Source organism: Toxotes jaculatrix, chromosome 4, assembly GCF_017976425.1.
Source record: "Toxotes jaculatrix isolate fToxJac2 chromosome 4, fToxJac2.pri, whole genome shotgun sequence".
NCBI classification, from domain to species: Eukaryota; Metazoa; Chordata; class Actinopteri; family Toxotidae; genus Toxotes; species Toxotes jaculatrix.
In genome coordinates this window covers 24,217,485-24,233,716 of record NC_054397.1, presented here as the reverse complement: position 1 = coordinate 24,233,716, position 16,232 = coordinate 24,217,485, and the positions used below count along the sequence as shown (strand labels likewise).

The 16,232-nt window shown below is 44.5% G+C and overlaps 1 protein-coding gene across 1 annotated transcript in view; it reads left to right on the top strand.

Moving 5' to 3' along the window:
* Positions 1-16,232, top strand: part of maml3 (mastermind-like transcriptional coactivator 3) — a 97,312-nt gene that overhangs the window by 46,034 nt on the left and 35,046 nt on the right. The window contains exons 2-3 of the mRNA XM_041036101.1: positions 1,914-2,654; positions 3,887-4,831. Of these exons, the coding sequence (XP_040892035.1) occupies positions 1,914-2,654; positions 3,887-4,831 (1,686 nt within the window). The remainder of the gene's footprint in view (positions 1-1,913; positions 2,655-3,886; positions 4,832-16,232) is intronic.

The window sequence follows — 16,232 nt, the reverse complement described above, 5'->3', positions numbered from 1 at the left end:
ACACACACACACACACAGACACACACACAGACACACACCAGGAAACCAAGAAAGTCAAAAAAGGATGATTTGTGTGCTCTATGTTTTTTTGATGTGGTGTGTGTGTGTGTGTGTGTGTGCGTGTGTGTGTGTTTGTGTGTGTGTGTGTGTGTGTGTGTGTGTGTGTGTGTGTGTGTGTGTGTGTGTGTGTGTGTGTGTGCGCCAGCTTGAGTGGGTCCACCTCAGGGTCAGAATACAATCTGAATATATTTTGTCTGTTGTTCCATCTGAATAACAAAGAGCTAAGCGTGCATTTGCACACATACATGTATCAGTGGTGCTGCCTCTGCATATGTGTGTGTGTGACTCTTTCACATGTGAAAGCTTAGAGCATAGATTTCACAAAATATTTAAATATTTTAGTTTTTTTTAATACACAGTGCTGTTTGAAAATGTCGATCTGTACTGTATATGTAACTTGCAAACTGCTCCTACCAAAGTGCATTTGTGTGTCTGTGCATTTGGATGAGTTGAATGCATTTGTGCAAATGTGTGTGTGTGTAAATTGACTGAGCGGATAAGATAGAAAGGAGGTTCCAGTGTAAGGAAGGTTCAGTCAAATAGTGGTAAGAATGATACTGTATCCATAGCATCTGATCCTTGTACAGTGAGTTTAATGTGAGCCTTTGCCTCTTATTTTGACACAAAGATCATCTTTTGGTGTGAATCTTAAACGTGGGCTCAGATTTGGGTCGGAGCACAAAATTTGTACCCTGGGAACCTTTCATAAATGAGGTCCCCGCTTCCCATCCTTCATTTTAATAGCATCTACTATTTCTCTGCCAACTTCATTAAGGTTTGAAATTAACAGGAGTTAGGAGTGAAATTGAGATTGAGAGTTTATTAAATTGCACAGAAACCTCAATTTTTTTTGCACTTTCCTGCTTTTTCCATCGCAGTTTAGTTGTTGTCAGTTCCCGTTGTTAACCTGAGTCTAGATAGATGCCAATTTCCCTACTAACGTACTAACTACTTACTAACTTACTTTCATACTTTATACATTTTAAAAAGTACCATTACTGCATTGAACCATAAGCAATGCATCATCAGTTGATGCATCCACTAACCACTTTTTGGAAAGCACATATTTGGTGATGGAAATGACTTGCTTAGTGTGATTTTAAAAAAAAAAAAATTTTAGATTTCTTATGTGAGCATGGTCTCGCTTTGTTCCTTTCCCTAGGTTCTGCCCTTAACTCCTTGCGTCTTTGGTGCTGTGGCTCAGTTTCTGCTTGCTGTCGCTCCGTACCTCCTCTCCTCTCCCACCCAGGTCTATGATAGTCATTACCTTAACTGCCAGCCAGCGTTTGTTAGTACCCTGTTGTTATCTCGTCTGTTCTGTGGCGGAGGCAGTTGGGTTTAGGCTAAGAAAGGGGAGTGGATTTAGATGGTGCAGCTCAGTTGTCCATTGGCTAATGCTAATGATGGAGAAAATACTATATGAGCTGTTCTTTTGAGCTTCCCTTCCCATCTCAGAAAAACTGGAGTCCAGCCTGCAGGGATTGCTCATTGAGTGGGCTGCTGGTCTTGCCTGTCTTTTACTTCATATTAAAGAAAAAGTGTGCTTCTGCACACATGCGTGTGTATATAGTGTCCAGGATATACTCCATGTGAAAACTCAATGGTGTGATCATTATTTCAGGCAGATTGAGTCTGTGCTGAAAGAACAATTGATTTGTCTTGGTGATATTTTGATTTTCAGCACACCTCTTGCCTTCTCACGACAGTTCTTGATGTGTGTAGAGAGGAAGCAGCCTGTTGCCTATTGATCTGGTATCTCAGAAAACAGAGAAGTTATACATCATAATGTTAACGTTTCCAATCTCTGATGCCCCTCCAGGCCTAATCTATCTTCCTTTCCTTCTTCGTTCTAGCTCCAGGAGACTGTAAAGAGAAAACTGGACAGCGCACGATCGCCCCTCAATGGAGACCAGAACGGCATCTGTGATGGAGGCAGCTACTCGCCAACCACCAAACGGGTACGGAAGGAGGGCTCTGGTGGTTTGGACTCACTAACAGGTCTCCCTAACAATAACAATAATAGTGTACCACCCATCTCTCCTCTGCATCATCAAATGGACATTAAGCCTTTACTCGGTGGGCCCAACACTTCCACCGGAAACAACACTACAAACAGTAATGGCAACCATGTAGGCCGGGCATCAGATGAGCTGGGGAAGAACGGTGGCAGCCATCTCCCTGACATGAAGCTGAATGGCTCGCTGGACCTGGAGGACAGCTTTGGCCTCCTCAAAGACCTGAAACAGGAGCCGCTGGATGACGGAGGTGGCATGGAGTCCTCTGATCCCCAGTCTCTGTCCAATCAGAACAAACTGTTCTCTGACATCAACCTCAATGACCAGGAGTGGCAGGAGCTAATCGATGAGCTGGCCAACACTGTGCCAGAGGACGATATGCACGACCTCTTCAATGAGGACTTTGAGGACAAGAAAGAGGCAGAGTTTGGCAGGCCGGCAAACAATCAGACACCGGGCCCACAGGAAGCAGCTGGGAATACGACGGCATCTGGAGGGGGGGCGGCTCCAGCAGCAGCCCTGCCTCCACCTCCTCAGCCTCCGCAGGGAGGTCCACAGGTTCCCATAGGCTCACCACAGGTCAGTGTTAACCCCTTGTCCCTGTCCTAAGTTATGATCACCTTTTGTCAGGTAATTTCTCTGAAGCTAGAATTACAGTACATTTGTCAGTTTGTTGCTCACTTGCAAGCACCAGTTTGAGTGTTTGTTGGCTTTTAGTTGTAACAGACACAATAGATCTGTCAACATGTCAGAATGACAGAACAGCGGTAATTCATAAACCGTGCATAAACCTCACACACAGTACAAGTTAGAGTTTATTGTTGATGAAAGGATTACAGGTAATGCTATGAATTCCTGTTGAAATGTTTGTTAAAATTCAGTTTTGTTTTCCTTATTGTTCCTACTTTTTGATCCACTTTCTTAAAAAAAAAACATAGATAATTTGAACTGATTTTAAATAGGAACTCATTCTCATTCAGTTCATAGTAATACATTTACACCAGTGTGTCCTTCAGTTTGCAGTTTCTAAATGACTAACACATGACTAAAACTGTAAATCAGATGTGCTGCACAAGAAATAAACAAACAAAATACTTGGTGTGTTGGGGTTGTAACATAATTAAGTGTTATAAGCAGGAGGTATTTTGGTCTGACACAACATGGTTTCCAGCAAGAAAAAAGAAAAAAAATCTCTCAAGTTATGAACAGATTTTTGTGGATATTGCAAAGGGGCAGGTATCATGAACTTTTTATTCTGAATGGAAGCCAAATTAGTATCTTTGGAACAAAAATATCTCTCAGCAATTCCTAAATAGTCCAGCAAGGTAACTAAACAGGAAAAATATCTATATTTTTTTTTATATAAATAGTTTCATTTAGTAAATGAGGACTGTTCTGCAATGAGTAATATACTGAGTAAGGCTGAATTCTTGGGAAATACCTTGATCAGAGATGATCAGTTTTCATGTCTGTGCTGTAAGTATGCAGCTGAAGCCCACAGGCAATTAGCTTACTTTAGCAGAAAGATGTAAACCAGGGGCAAACAGCAAGTCTGGGTCTCTCCAAAGTTTAATAATACACCAACCACCATATTCAAAGCTATCCAACCAGTAAGTCGTGTCTCATCTTTTTAATATGTACACAAACAGAAATGTAAAAACAGCAAGTTGTAAGTGTAGGGGGAGCCGTGTGTTGTAAGTACTTCTAGACAGAAAGATTTGTACAGAATGATCTAGAGGAGCGGATTCATCCTCTAGTTGATAGTTAACAGTAGTCATGAGATTTTTTTGTGTTTGGACTCCTCTCCTCAGGTCCGACCATCATCGTCAGGCCCTCAGTTTGCCACCACTGCCAATGGAACACCTCCGCAGCAACCTTTGCAGCAGTCTCCAGCCGTTGCCATGGCATCAGGTTCTCCATTGCACAACTGCGTGGCTCGTTCCCCTCAAACCCCAACCCAGGCTCAGACACAAGCAGTCTCTAGGCCTGGGAATGGATACATGATGAACCCGGGCCCAGGGGTCAGTCAGGCGGGAACGGGACCTGGAGCGGCAGGGGTTGCCCCTGGAGGTCAGCCTGTAGGGCCAGTGACGCCTGAACTGTCTCCAGCAGAGCAGCTAAAAGCAATGGCCCAGCAACGTGCTAAACTGCTGCAGCAGAAGCAGCAGCAGCAACAAGCAGCTAACTGGTCCCCCGCAGGCGCTCCAACCAGTCCATATAACTCTGGTCCCTTTAACCAGGACAAACCCAACAGCCCCATGATGTACCCACCGCAAGCCTTTAACACACCACAGGGCCCTTTAGTGGCTGGGATGGCCCCCAACAATGGGCCCAAAGCCCCCATGAGCAACTACCTCCCTCACAACCACATGAGCATGATGGGTCAGCAGCAGCCAAACAGCATCAACCAGAATACCCTGTCTAAACAACAGCAGCAACAGCAGCAGCAAACAGCAGCCATGTTGTCCTATAACAACACCAAACCGCTGAGTCACTTCAGCGGCAGCGGGGTTGATCACATAGGCCAGAGGATGACCCCGCCCATGGGAGGGAACAGTCAGGTCAAGAACCCCATGATGCCTCCCTATATGGGTGGTGGAGGAGGTGGGGGCCAGGGGGCGGGGCCAGGGCAGACCCAGGGGCCAATCCCGGGACAGACAGCTCACCTGAGTGAGGAGCAGAAGAGGATGTTGCTGATGAAGCAGAAAGTGTTGAACCAGAACATGCCCTTCAGTGCCATGCAGCCTCATGGACAGGTAAGGGAACTGTTTAATGTAATCAGACTGGCTTGGCAGAGTTGTTGCACTGAATTGGTGCGGTTCATGTGTAGCGAATGCACGGTTGCCTAGGAGAAAGGTTTCCTTCATCTGTAGTTTGTCTGTAGCTTGAGCTCTGAATCCAGGGTCATTCTTTGGATGAAAACAGAGAGCAGGTACTGTGGACTTGAGTGCCATGTTTAAGAGTGGTGGTGCTATAGAACACTTGACCTATGACCTTGGGAGGAGAATGAAACACCCTACAGTTTTTGCTTGTCAGTCCTTGGGGAGCTATATGAAAATCAGGCTGTCCGCTGGAGGCTTTCTGTAAAATTTACAGATAACTCAGTTTTTACTCACAGAATGCCCAGTGGCAGTGGTTCAGAAATAATAATAGTCATCAGTTTATTTAAACAGTTGACTGGGAGAGATTACAGAACATGGATTGCTGTTTTATAAAATCTTCCAGAGGTGCAGCCAGGGAAGGTAAAATGGCGGTAGTTGCCCCAGCAACAAACCAGGGCTGGGAATAGGCATAGGAAAATGGCCTGTCGAGAGTGTATTGATGCCTCTGCAACACTAGCAGCACTGATAGCCCCCACCCCCTACTCCTCCTCCCCCAGACACATGAGCACATACACTCACACACCACGCCAAACACCAAAGCTAAACGGCTCCTTTGCTCATATCCCCAATCTGTCACAGCTGACTGATGGCTGAGATTGGACTGCTAAGCCAAGCTAGCTGCTGTCATTACCGAAAGCCCACCCCGGGCAGTGTGTTTCCCGAGCCCAGCGACCAGCACAGCCCGCTCTAAACGCTCCAGTGGTTCAGCCAGGTGTCAGGTGTCCTTAATAATCCACTGGACGGAGGATGTTAAGGAGGTGTGGGTGGACTATACCTTAACAAATAAACACACAAGTGAAATTCACACTTGTATGCTTCCTCTCATGGTGTTGCTCATTATCTCGGGGCCATTGTATTATCGTCAATAGAAAGTGTGTGTGTGTGTGTGCTGGTGTGTGCATGTGTGTTGATGATGCACTTGTCAGTGTTGTCTCCTTCTCTCTTTATCTTTCTGTCTCTATCACTCTGCCTCTTCTGTGTTTATGATATGGCTACAGTCAGTCACCTCCTCTTCCTCCTCCCCTCTGGTGATCTCTGCGTCTCCTGTCCTGCTCCTCCTCCTTCCTCCCCCTCTCCTCCCTCTCTCTCTCTATTTCTCTCTCTCTCTCTCCCTCTGCCAGAGACACTCAGCACCAATAAAGGAGCAGATTTATTAATATGGGGCCTTTGTGGCTCCTGCCTGGAGGGCTGTGTGTTTGTGTGCGTGAGTGAGTGCTAGTCCGTGCACATGTATGTATGTTTGTGTGTGTTTCATAGATTTAGGGGGCGGTGGGTGGAAGGGAGGGTGGAGAGATTTATATGAGTGAGCAGAGGAGAATTGGAGACCGGGAAGAGAGAGGAGAGGGATGTGCAGAGAAGAAAAAGAACGACTTAAAGGAGAAAGGCAAATGCAGAAAGAGAGAGATTTATTGTAGAGTGAGGATGGAGCATATTAAAAAGAAAGTCAAGGGCCTGGTAAGGGAGAAATAAGAGAGCAATACAGAATGGAGTGTCTGAAATGCAAAATAGTCTCTATTCCACTTGCATTTAGCACAGTTCTCATGACTGTAATCATTAGGTAAGTTTCTTTTGGTTATATAGTCACACAGGTCTCAAATAACATAAATCAACTGTAAAACATTAAAACATAACAGAAATCACTGTGCATTTTATTTAAGTACGTTGTCATAGTGATGAACTTATTGGGGTGTAAGTGGGTGCTGATGATGTTTACATCAGTATTTATGAGACGTGGACGACTTCACACATAGCGTAAAGGGGAAGTCCACTGATTGTTCACATTAAGATGGGTTTACAGATCACGTGCAGTATTACTCAGTCTGTGAAAACAGTAGTACAGTGTCTCCTGTGGCTTTGACATGTCTGAGAAAATATGATACCATCAGGGTTATCTTGGCTTGGACACCACAATTTATTTTTACAACTTACAAAACAGAAAGTGTAAAGTTCAGCATTTACTAAAATATAAAACGCATCATCACGTGGTACCATGGGAAATGCAGTACCTTGTGTTTTGGGAGCACACTAGAGATTAGAAGTCAAGATATCTCAGCTCCTGCTGCTTTAATATTGTTATTTTTAAGTTTATACAGAATCTATTTTAATGGAAAAGGATATTAACACTGAAGTAACTTAACTGCAAGCACTGCTAAAGAGGTGGGTCATATTGAATTAAATGCCAACTGGCAATCCTTGTCAGCTGGAAAAGAGGTTTTGGCAATCAGCTTTGGACAAAAAGCTGCTAAATTCTTCAGTATGTGAAGGTGAGAAATCTTGAAAATAATGAAAACATATGCCAAATGTAACAGACAAGGAGGTGGTACAGTTACAAGCTGAACTGAACCCACAAAAAAAGGAGGGAGACTTCCCCCCCACTGGATCTCAAATCGACATGCCTTCATATTACTGCACCACTGCAGAACAAGCAAATTGCTGCAGTAACCAATGGCATTATTAGCATTAGCAACACCTTCATCGCTGCACACTGTTTATGTGTCCTGTCACAGGAGCTAATGCACAGAGATCTCATGGTTCAATAACATTTCCTTTCTGCCCTGGAAAACCTGTTAGTCTGCTGGTTTCTTTGTGTCATCAGAAGGTGCACTGTGTTTACAGAACACCTTTTATCATTTCACACTTTATGTTTTCTAACACTAATTATATTACAGTTGTTGAGTTCACAGGGACTGGTTTGGACTTCACGTAAACCACTGTCTGCTCCACCTATTGATGACTGTCAAAGCTCAGCTTGAAAAGTAAAGGTTTTTATGTATTTGTATGGGTGTGTAGTTGTAGTTGGGATGGAGTGATTTGCACTGATATGTTGATATCCCCCGAGACAAGCTTGGTAATGGTGTTTGTGTTTGGGTGAAGTGATAGGAGCTATATTTAGATTCTGTTTTGTGTGTCTGCATTAGTGTATGTGTACATTAGCCTTTGACTTTGTGTGTGCGTGTTGTAGTCTCACAGGTGGTGCTTGAACATCACTGTCTCTGTGCTCTATCCTCTCTCCCTCTCTGTTTCTCTCAGTGTGTGTGTGTGTGTGTAGGCTAATCCAGTTAGCAGCTGCTCGGGGAAACTTCAGCCTCCCTCCTCAAAAGCTCGTTAGTCAAGCTTTAATTGTTGCTCCCTTGCTTTGCATATCGCCATGACGCTAATTTATGCCCGTTGTCGCGGTTACTGTCGCCAACGTGGTGGATGTCTCAGTGGAAGCAGCAAGTGGGGGAGCAACGGCGTGTGTATGAGTCTGTGGAAGATGTTTGTGTGATTGTCTGCGTGTAACAGATGATGCGGTGGCCTCTGTGTGTTTGTGTGTGTGTGTGTGTGAGACACAGAAAGATTGTGAGATGGATGTGGCTTGTTGCACAAGCGTGCGTGCAGCTGTGTGCAGCTAGCAGCGTGGGGGCGGGTCCCTGGGATTACTGGAGTGATGATTGGATAAGAATGGATTGACAGGTGTTGGCCTCAGGAGGGCCTCCGGTGCCATCCAGATAAATTGGAGCAGGAGGCTTGACTGTGTGTATGTGTGAATGAGTATGTGAGTTTGGAGGTGAGCACGTGTGTGATTGTGCATGTACTGTAGGAGATCATGGTGTCGCACACCGACTGCAGTGCACAAAGGAGCCGACACTGGTGCTAATAGCCCTGTGAGTCACGACACCAGCCCCCTCACACACACACATACACACACAACAAATAAACAGGCTTTGAAAAACACCCACAGGCATGCACACTCTCTGCTAAAGCCTTTCCTGCTGTCTAACTTCCCCACCCCTCTCTTTCCAGAGGTAAAGTCTCTCTGGCCTCTTTTTCATCCCCTTCTCCATCCTGTTAGCTACTGAGAACCCTGAGCTCCAAAAGGTCTCAGACTTAGCACACAAACATTGGTCGCTCTGTAGTTGTTTCATTGACATAATGCATTCCTTAGCCCCTTACCCTAACGCTTAAACGTCACAAATAAATGCCCAACCCTAACCTTAACCAAAACCTAATTCTAAGCTGAACCTTAAAACCAAATATATTTATAAAATTCCCCACTCGCCCCTGCAGGCGGTCTTTTTCCTTCAAGCTTGGATCCCCTACCAGAGGCCTGGGAGTTTGAGGTTCTTGCGCAGTATCTTAGCTAACTGCACTCTTCTGGACAGAGATCTCAGATGTTGTTCCTGGGATCTGCTGGAGCCATTCTCCCAGTGTGTGTATATGTATGTATATATATGTACCAATAAGTATAAGAAATTGGAATACAGTAATGCCAAACACTCAGAACTCATAGGCAACAGACCGAGAGGGTTTGATGTCCCTACACAAGGCTCGGAATGTGAATATGAGGAAGTATTTTGAATTTGACACCGCAGATGGAAAAATCATGTATAGTGGATCATTTTAAAAATGCAGCTGCATGAGCAAGCTACAGCTATAGTAATGTTTACACAGCAGTAGTTGTTATTTATACCAATTTAATTTCTAGTAAAGTGAACTGCTGTTATCCTTATATTTTTGACACATTTATTAACTGTCAGAAGTCTAAAGATTTAATGAATTTGTTAGAAATTTAAGGGAAAGGTAAAGGATTTTATGTTACGCGTTTATGTTAAATATCGGACCATGCGCAGATATTTTATACTCTTAAATATCAATACCAGTATTGGCCACAAAAATCCTGTATCTGTCAAGCTCTATTACAAACCACGTGATGAAGGATGGAGGGAAGGGACAAAAAGGCGAGTGTGAGAGGAAGAGAAGGGGAGAAGGTCTGGGGACAGCACAGCCCCAGACCACGAAGTAATTTGTCTCTTTCTCTCTCTTCCCTTCATCTATCCCCACGAGCAGAAGATATTACCTTCCCTCCCTCCCTTCTTCCCTCACGTACACACATTTTATCTCCTGCTCACTCTGTCACCCCCACTCCCCACCCCCGACCCACACACACACACACTCTCTCACTCACTCACTCACTCACACAGACTCTCTCTCTTGCTCTCTCTGAGTCGCATACATGCACATACACAAGTGACTGCTGCTCGCTCACCCATCTCTCTCTCTCTCAGGCACACGTGTCAGGGCTTGAGCTGAGCTGCTCTCAGATCCTGTAGAGAGGCTCTGAAGATGGGGAGGGTGTGAGGGGAGGCAGGTTGTGAAGGGGTGTTTGGGTGGAGCGGGGAGGTGGAGGGGGCAGGGTGGAGACTGCTGTGTTCTGTTGTGTATTTGCTCTCCCTCTCTCTGACTCTTCTGAGATGCTTCCTGCTAAGACAAACACAAGACAAACAACTCTCTCTGTGCTCCTGCTGTCCATTTTCCCCTCATATCTGCTCTTTGCTCCCTCTTTCCTTTCCTCACCCTTTCTTTCTTTCTTTCCTCCTCCTCTCCCCTTCTTTTCTCTCTCCTCTCCTGTCTCATCCATTCTCCCTCCTTCCTCCTCCCTCCCTCTACCCCCTCCCTGCCTCCTTAACCACTCTGCCTCTCCTGTGCTTAGAGGGAGTTGTTAGTGCTGAGCTGCACTTCACTACTCCTGATCAATAATGTGTGTGTGTGCTGGCATGAGTGCGTGTGTGTGTCATGGCTTGCGTATGTTCTTAACATATATTTATAAATATATATGTGTGTGTGTGTCTAATGTAATACTGTGTGCATGAGTCTAATACCACAGTTTGTATATATATATATCTGTGTGTGTGTGTGTGTGTGTGAGATTTAAGACCATAATGTCAGTGTGTGAATGGAAGTCGCAAGATTATATGTGTGTGTGTAATACACGGTACGCATGCATGATAGTGAGTTTCTTATGCAAATGGTTTGAGATAAGAGTGGGCACATGTGTGTGTTTATGTATCTATATGTGTGTGTCTGAGTAGCATTGGCAGCAGCAGGAGGGAAAACGATTCCCAGGGACCCCTCGACTCCCCCCTCATCCCACAACATAACACACACACAGACCCCACTGAAGCTGTTGGGTTCACTCTGACAGCGCCAGAGAAAACACACTGAGACAGACCATCTCCACCCATTCGACACGCCCTGGGGGTGTGAATACAGAGTTGGGGAGGAAATATCAATACTCACCTCTACCAACAGGCTGCTTTTTCTGAAGAATGTCACTGTATGGTGGAACATTTCTTATAAGTGTATGTATATGTGTGTGTGTGCGTGTCTGCGTGTGTCTGGCTGTAATCAAGCCCTCTCTAATATTAACCTCATCTGTAATACTGACCTGCAGGCCTCACTGTGTCGGAAACCAGTCATGACACAATGTGTCTGCAGGCACATGGTGTCTGAGTGTATGTGTATGTGAGTGTAAGTATGTGCATATGTAGAAGAGCAGTCACAGCCAAGTGTGTGTGTGTGTGTGTTCGTGGGGGGGGGTAGATCATTCTTAGTCTCTGTCTGTGGGCCAAAGGGAGGGAGGAAGGGAGATGTAGTCAGAAGGCTGCATACTAAACAGACTGCTGTCACCCCGCCAGCACCTCATACACACACACACACACACACACACACACACACACACACACACACACACACACACACACACACACAAACATAAACGCATGCTTGGTTGCTCTGCCTCTTATAAACACACACACACACACTCACTCTCTCCTCATGCTAGCTTAAACTTTGGCTGCCTTGCTCGGCTGCCGGTTGCCATGACAACCATTGCCCACAGCACCTTGCAGCCCAAATCAATGGCAACTCCAAGACTAGGGTAGGCAGCTTGTGTGTGTGTGTGTGTGTGTGTGCGCGCGCGCATGTGTGTGTGCATACACGCGACAGCCTGTCTCTGTCCAAATGTTCCAGGCTATAAGCAGGTACTGTATTTGTGTATAGTTTAGAGATAAATATGGCATAAAGCTCAGCTGCAGATTGTATTAAAAGCGCATTATCAATGTTGTACAAATTGGATTTAAGCCCAGAATAAACAGAACACGATTTTTTGGACATGTTGAGAGAGATGGGAGGGAAAACAGTTGGCTATTAGAAAGAGTATGAGGTCAGTCCATTAATTTAGTGTAATACTGTGTTTGTCCCCACTCGCTAATCACCTTGTTTATGTTGTTGGCTCTAAATATGGCCACCATGCCGAGTGTCACACACACACAAAGACAAACGCAAGGGACGACACAGATGTGACCCCGCCCTTGTCCCCAAAATGCACCCCATCCTCCCCATCTGCTCAGTCAGATGCTCACACACACACATACACATTGCCACTTACCATTAACACCACTCACCACTGTTTAGTGACACACTCCAGCAGGTACACACACACACACACACACACACACACACACACACACACAAAAGCAGCCTTGTAAAGTCATACGGTTCACCCACATGTTTCTGTCGGAGTCTCTGCATTCGCATGCCAGTCCTTCCTCTCAACCCCCACCTCACGCCACCTCACCCCACCCTACCCATCCCACATGTCTGTCACTCTTACACTCCTCATCACTCCTCTGTGTGGGCTGAAAGAAGGAAGGAGGGAGAGAATAGAGGAGGAAAAACCAAAACAGGAAGGAGAAGGCAGATAGAGGGGGTGCAGGACAGGGGGAGGTGCGGTAAGGCTCTTTGAGGATTAGGTTGAGAATTTTGACTCTGTCTTACAGAGGAGGAAGGAGGTGGTGTCGGCAGTGGTAGAGGGGGTAGATCGACTCCTTGGAGCAATTTACCTCAAACGGCTCCGACACAGCTAATCCGCTCTTAAAGGAGCCTAATCCAACAGTCTTGTACCTCATACTGAGGAAAGAGAGAAAGGAGAGTGGCAGAAGGAAGACCGAAAAACTGAGAGAAGAAGAAGGGAGGGTGTGGAAGAAGCATAAGTACAGGAAGAGAGAGTTATGCATGTTAGACTCCCTGTATACTCCAAACAAAATCTAATTTGCTGAGTACAGACAGGCAGAATAGTTCATTTGCAACCAAAAAAGCAAAGCCAAATTCAGAATGATTTTCACCCAGAGGACCGGCGGGTTGGTCAGACTCACTCTCCTCCCCACAGCATATACACCTAGTAGTTTTTTAAAGTGCTTTGGGCTTTTTGATTCTGATTTACTTCTTGGTTCCTTGGTTTGAGGAGCTTGCAAGTCACATCAGCTACTGAAAGTCAGTGTCTGGCATGAACATCATTAAACAGACTTCAGGTTGCAGTGAGCGTGCTGGCATTTGCTCACTGCAGTGCAAGCACGAACACTGTCAACCTTTATGATCCTTTTTTTTCCCCTTTTTTTTTTTTTTTTTAAACTATACAGTTCTGTCCTTGTGTACTGTGAACTGTCTTTACTGGGGCAAAATTCAACAGACACAGTGTTTTACTTCTTTTTTTTTTCTGCAGGTCTTGCAAATTTAAAGCAGTGGTGGTTTTGATCCAACATAATTTAACAGTAGGGCAGGTATTAGTATTCCTGCCATCGACTGCTGTCTCTTAATTGTCTAAAAACCATGGCTCTTTTGTGGAGTAGCCCCAGCAGAAAAGGTTAAATAAAGTGGTTTGTGCCAAAGTGTCACCAAAGTTGACTTGAACAACTCTGCTTACAATGACAGAGTTTAAAAGTGAAAAGGTCGTATGAATCAGGGTCTCTTTGCCTGATATCATCAGTGTTTAGAGGGCTGCCTTAGTCTAGATGCTCTTCCACTGTTCCACTGCTCTGTTCAACAGCGAGATCAAACAGTTAATACAATCCTGTCACATGATACTATACCACACAGTGAAGGTAGGTTAGGTTTAAAAACCCAGAGTGATGGTGACAGGGAAAGAGAGGAATAGAGAGAGAGCTAGCTGGATGTTAAAATGGTAAAACAGAAGGAATGAATGAGCTGAGTGGCAGCGAGGAATTGTGAGTCATATGTTAGTAGGGCAATATGGCATGGAGAAGTGGGCTGTACTGGAAAAAGAGAGCTGTATGGTGAACATAGGGGGAAGACAGGCTCACGGACTGTGTGCTTTGAAAGGGCAGAGAAGGTACGAGGTAGACAAAGACTGGAAACTGATCACAGGATGGTCATAGGAGAGAGAGGAAATAAAGTGACAAAGAGACAGAGAAAGTGAGGGTAACCTACATACAGTTGTCCAAACTGATGCGAAGAGAGGCCTCAGCACAGGGGGAGAGCAAGAGGGACGGAGCAGTGATTGAGGAGATGGAGATGGAGCGAGCTCTGGTCTCTCATTAGAGCTATGAGACAGGCTGTGGACCCAGAGGCACACACACACACACACACACTTGGAGGAACCACACCTCTATATGTGCAATAGGCTTATATCTTTTTCTTTCCCTCCTCTCTTCTCTCTCTCTCTCTCTCTTTGATCTGTTTTCTGGTGTTAGGAATGAGTAGCTGTTTCTGTACCCTTATTTCTCCATTTTTTTTTGTTCGCTCCCTACACATAACTCCTCACGTCCCTCTCTCACTGCCTCCCTTCTCATCCTCTCACTTCAAGATAGTTTCTCCCGCCATATATTGCACTCTGCCCCCCCCCCCCCCCCCCCCCCCCATGCTGTTTTCTCCCTCGGCCTTCCTCCTTTTCCCTCCATCCCCCGGCTCCTCTCTCTCTCTCTCTCCCTCTCTCTGTTCTGTGTATTTCAAAGAAAAATGAAGCCAAATAAACTTGAACCCCAAGAAGGTGATTGATGGTTGCGCAAAGCTCCCTCTCTCCATCTCTTTCCTTTTTCCCCTGTCTTTATTCCCACACTCCCTACCTCCCTCTTCCTCTCTCCCACTGGCACTGTGGCTCCTTCTCATTCACACACACAACACACACAAAAGCACAGACACACACACGCACAGTTTGTACAGTTTGATTAATTATTTGGGTCTACAGGATGCAGCAATGCTCATGTAAGTCATTTTATGTACTGGATTTTTTGCTACAACCTGCACAATGACTTCAGATACTTCTGATAATAAAAACCATGCTTAGTTGGTTAAAGTAATGATCTGCATAAGTAAATAAATGTTGTTTTTGCAGTCCTCTGTTGAGTTAATGTAATTGTCACAGCCATTGAATCCATATCCAGTTCATTAAAATGGCAATAACCAATATGGATGAAGTGAACAGGCAAGAGCGCCACCAACAGAGAGTTTATCATGAGAAAATCCCAGAAACAAAAGGCCTGACAGCGCTGTCTGGACACATTGTTTCGTTACTAAATGACCTTTGAGGTGAAAAATACCATAAAATAAAAATAATTAACATTAAAGCTTTCAGTAATAACTGCTCAGGTGTGGTGTAGGGCAGAAAAAAAAACATATTAAAAGGTCAAATTAAAAGGTTTTTCTTGCGCTAGCTTCTGCAGCTTGATACCAAAGATGTAAAATTGACTGCAGCTTCCAGCTAAATATGGATACTTTTACACTGCAACTGGAGTATTTCTCTGCAAGCCACTTTATGAGGCATTCAGACTGTGCACAGGTCTGTAGGCTGATTCTCTTCTGAGGCTGCCTGGTGAAGTTTGGGATCTGTTACTGTGGCTGGAGCCTGCAGACAGAAAGTTAGCTTTCCACTCTGTTTGTAACCGCTCTTGCTCAAACACCATCATCAGACTTTAAGATCAGACGTGTTCCCAGCATGACCTCGCTTTTCTTATCTAAGTAGTTCATTTACGATAAGATGAATGTTATGTATCTATGAGGGGACATAGATTTAAAGAAACAGCTACAAGTAGTATTCACTTATATAGTGGAAATCAATAAATGTAAATGTGACTTATAGCAGGTATGTATTTGTGAGTCATGCAGTGCTTTCAGTTATACACTGTAGTTATTGGGCTGATATTTTTATTAGACGAAATTTAATTTAATTTTACAAAAAGTATAAAGAAAAGCATCCATTTTTGACAAGCTCCAACCAAGCAACTGCGTTTATTTGAACTGTATAACACTTAGGCCTCGGGAGCATTGTGGTGGCCTGGTGGCTAAGACACAGTCACCACTGAATTCTGGAAACCTTTGTTACGTTTCACACCCTCGTTTCTCTCCACGTTTCCTGTTTGCATCTATGCTGTCAGATAAAGACACAGAAATATAAGAATATTTTTTATATTTTATTAAAGTTAAGCCATTATCCATGACTACAACTACTTCCATGACATTAGTGGTGTTCTAAGCTTTTATCAATTATTATTCTAACCAAAAAAACTGTCACGACATTCAAAATGGTTGCCTAACCACAAAGTCACACATAATATATAATATTGAAACTTGAAATTTCCAGTTAAGGCAAGTTTAACATTACTAGGTAACAAGTTTTACATAGCAACCTGACAAATCTACAGAGATTCTGACTAAGCTA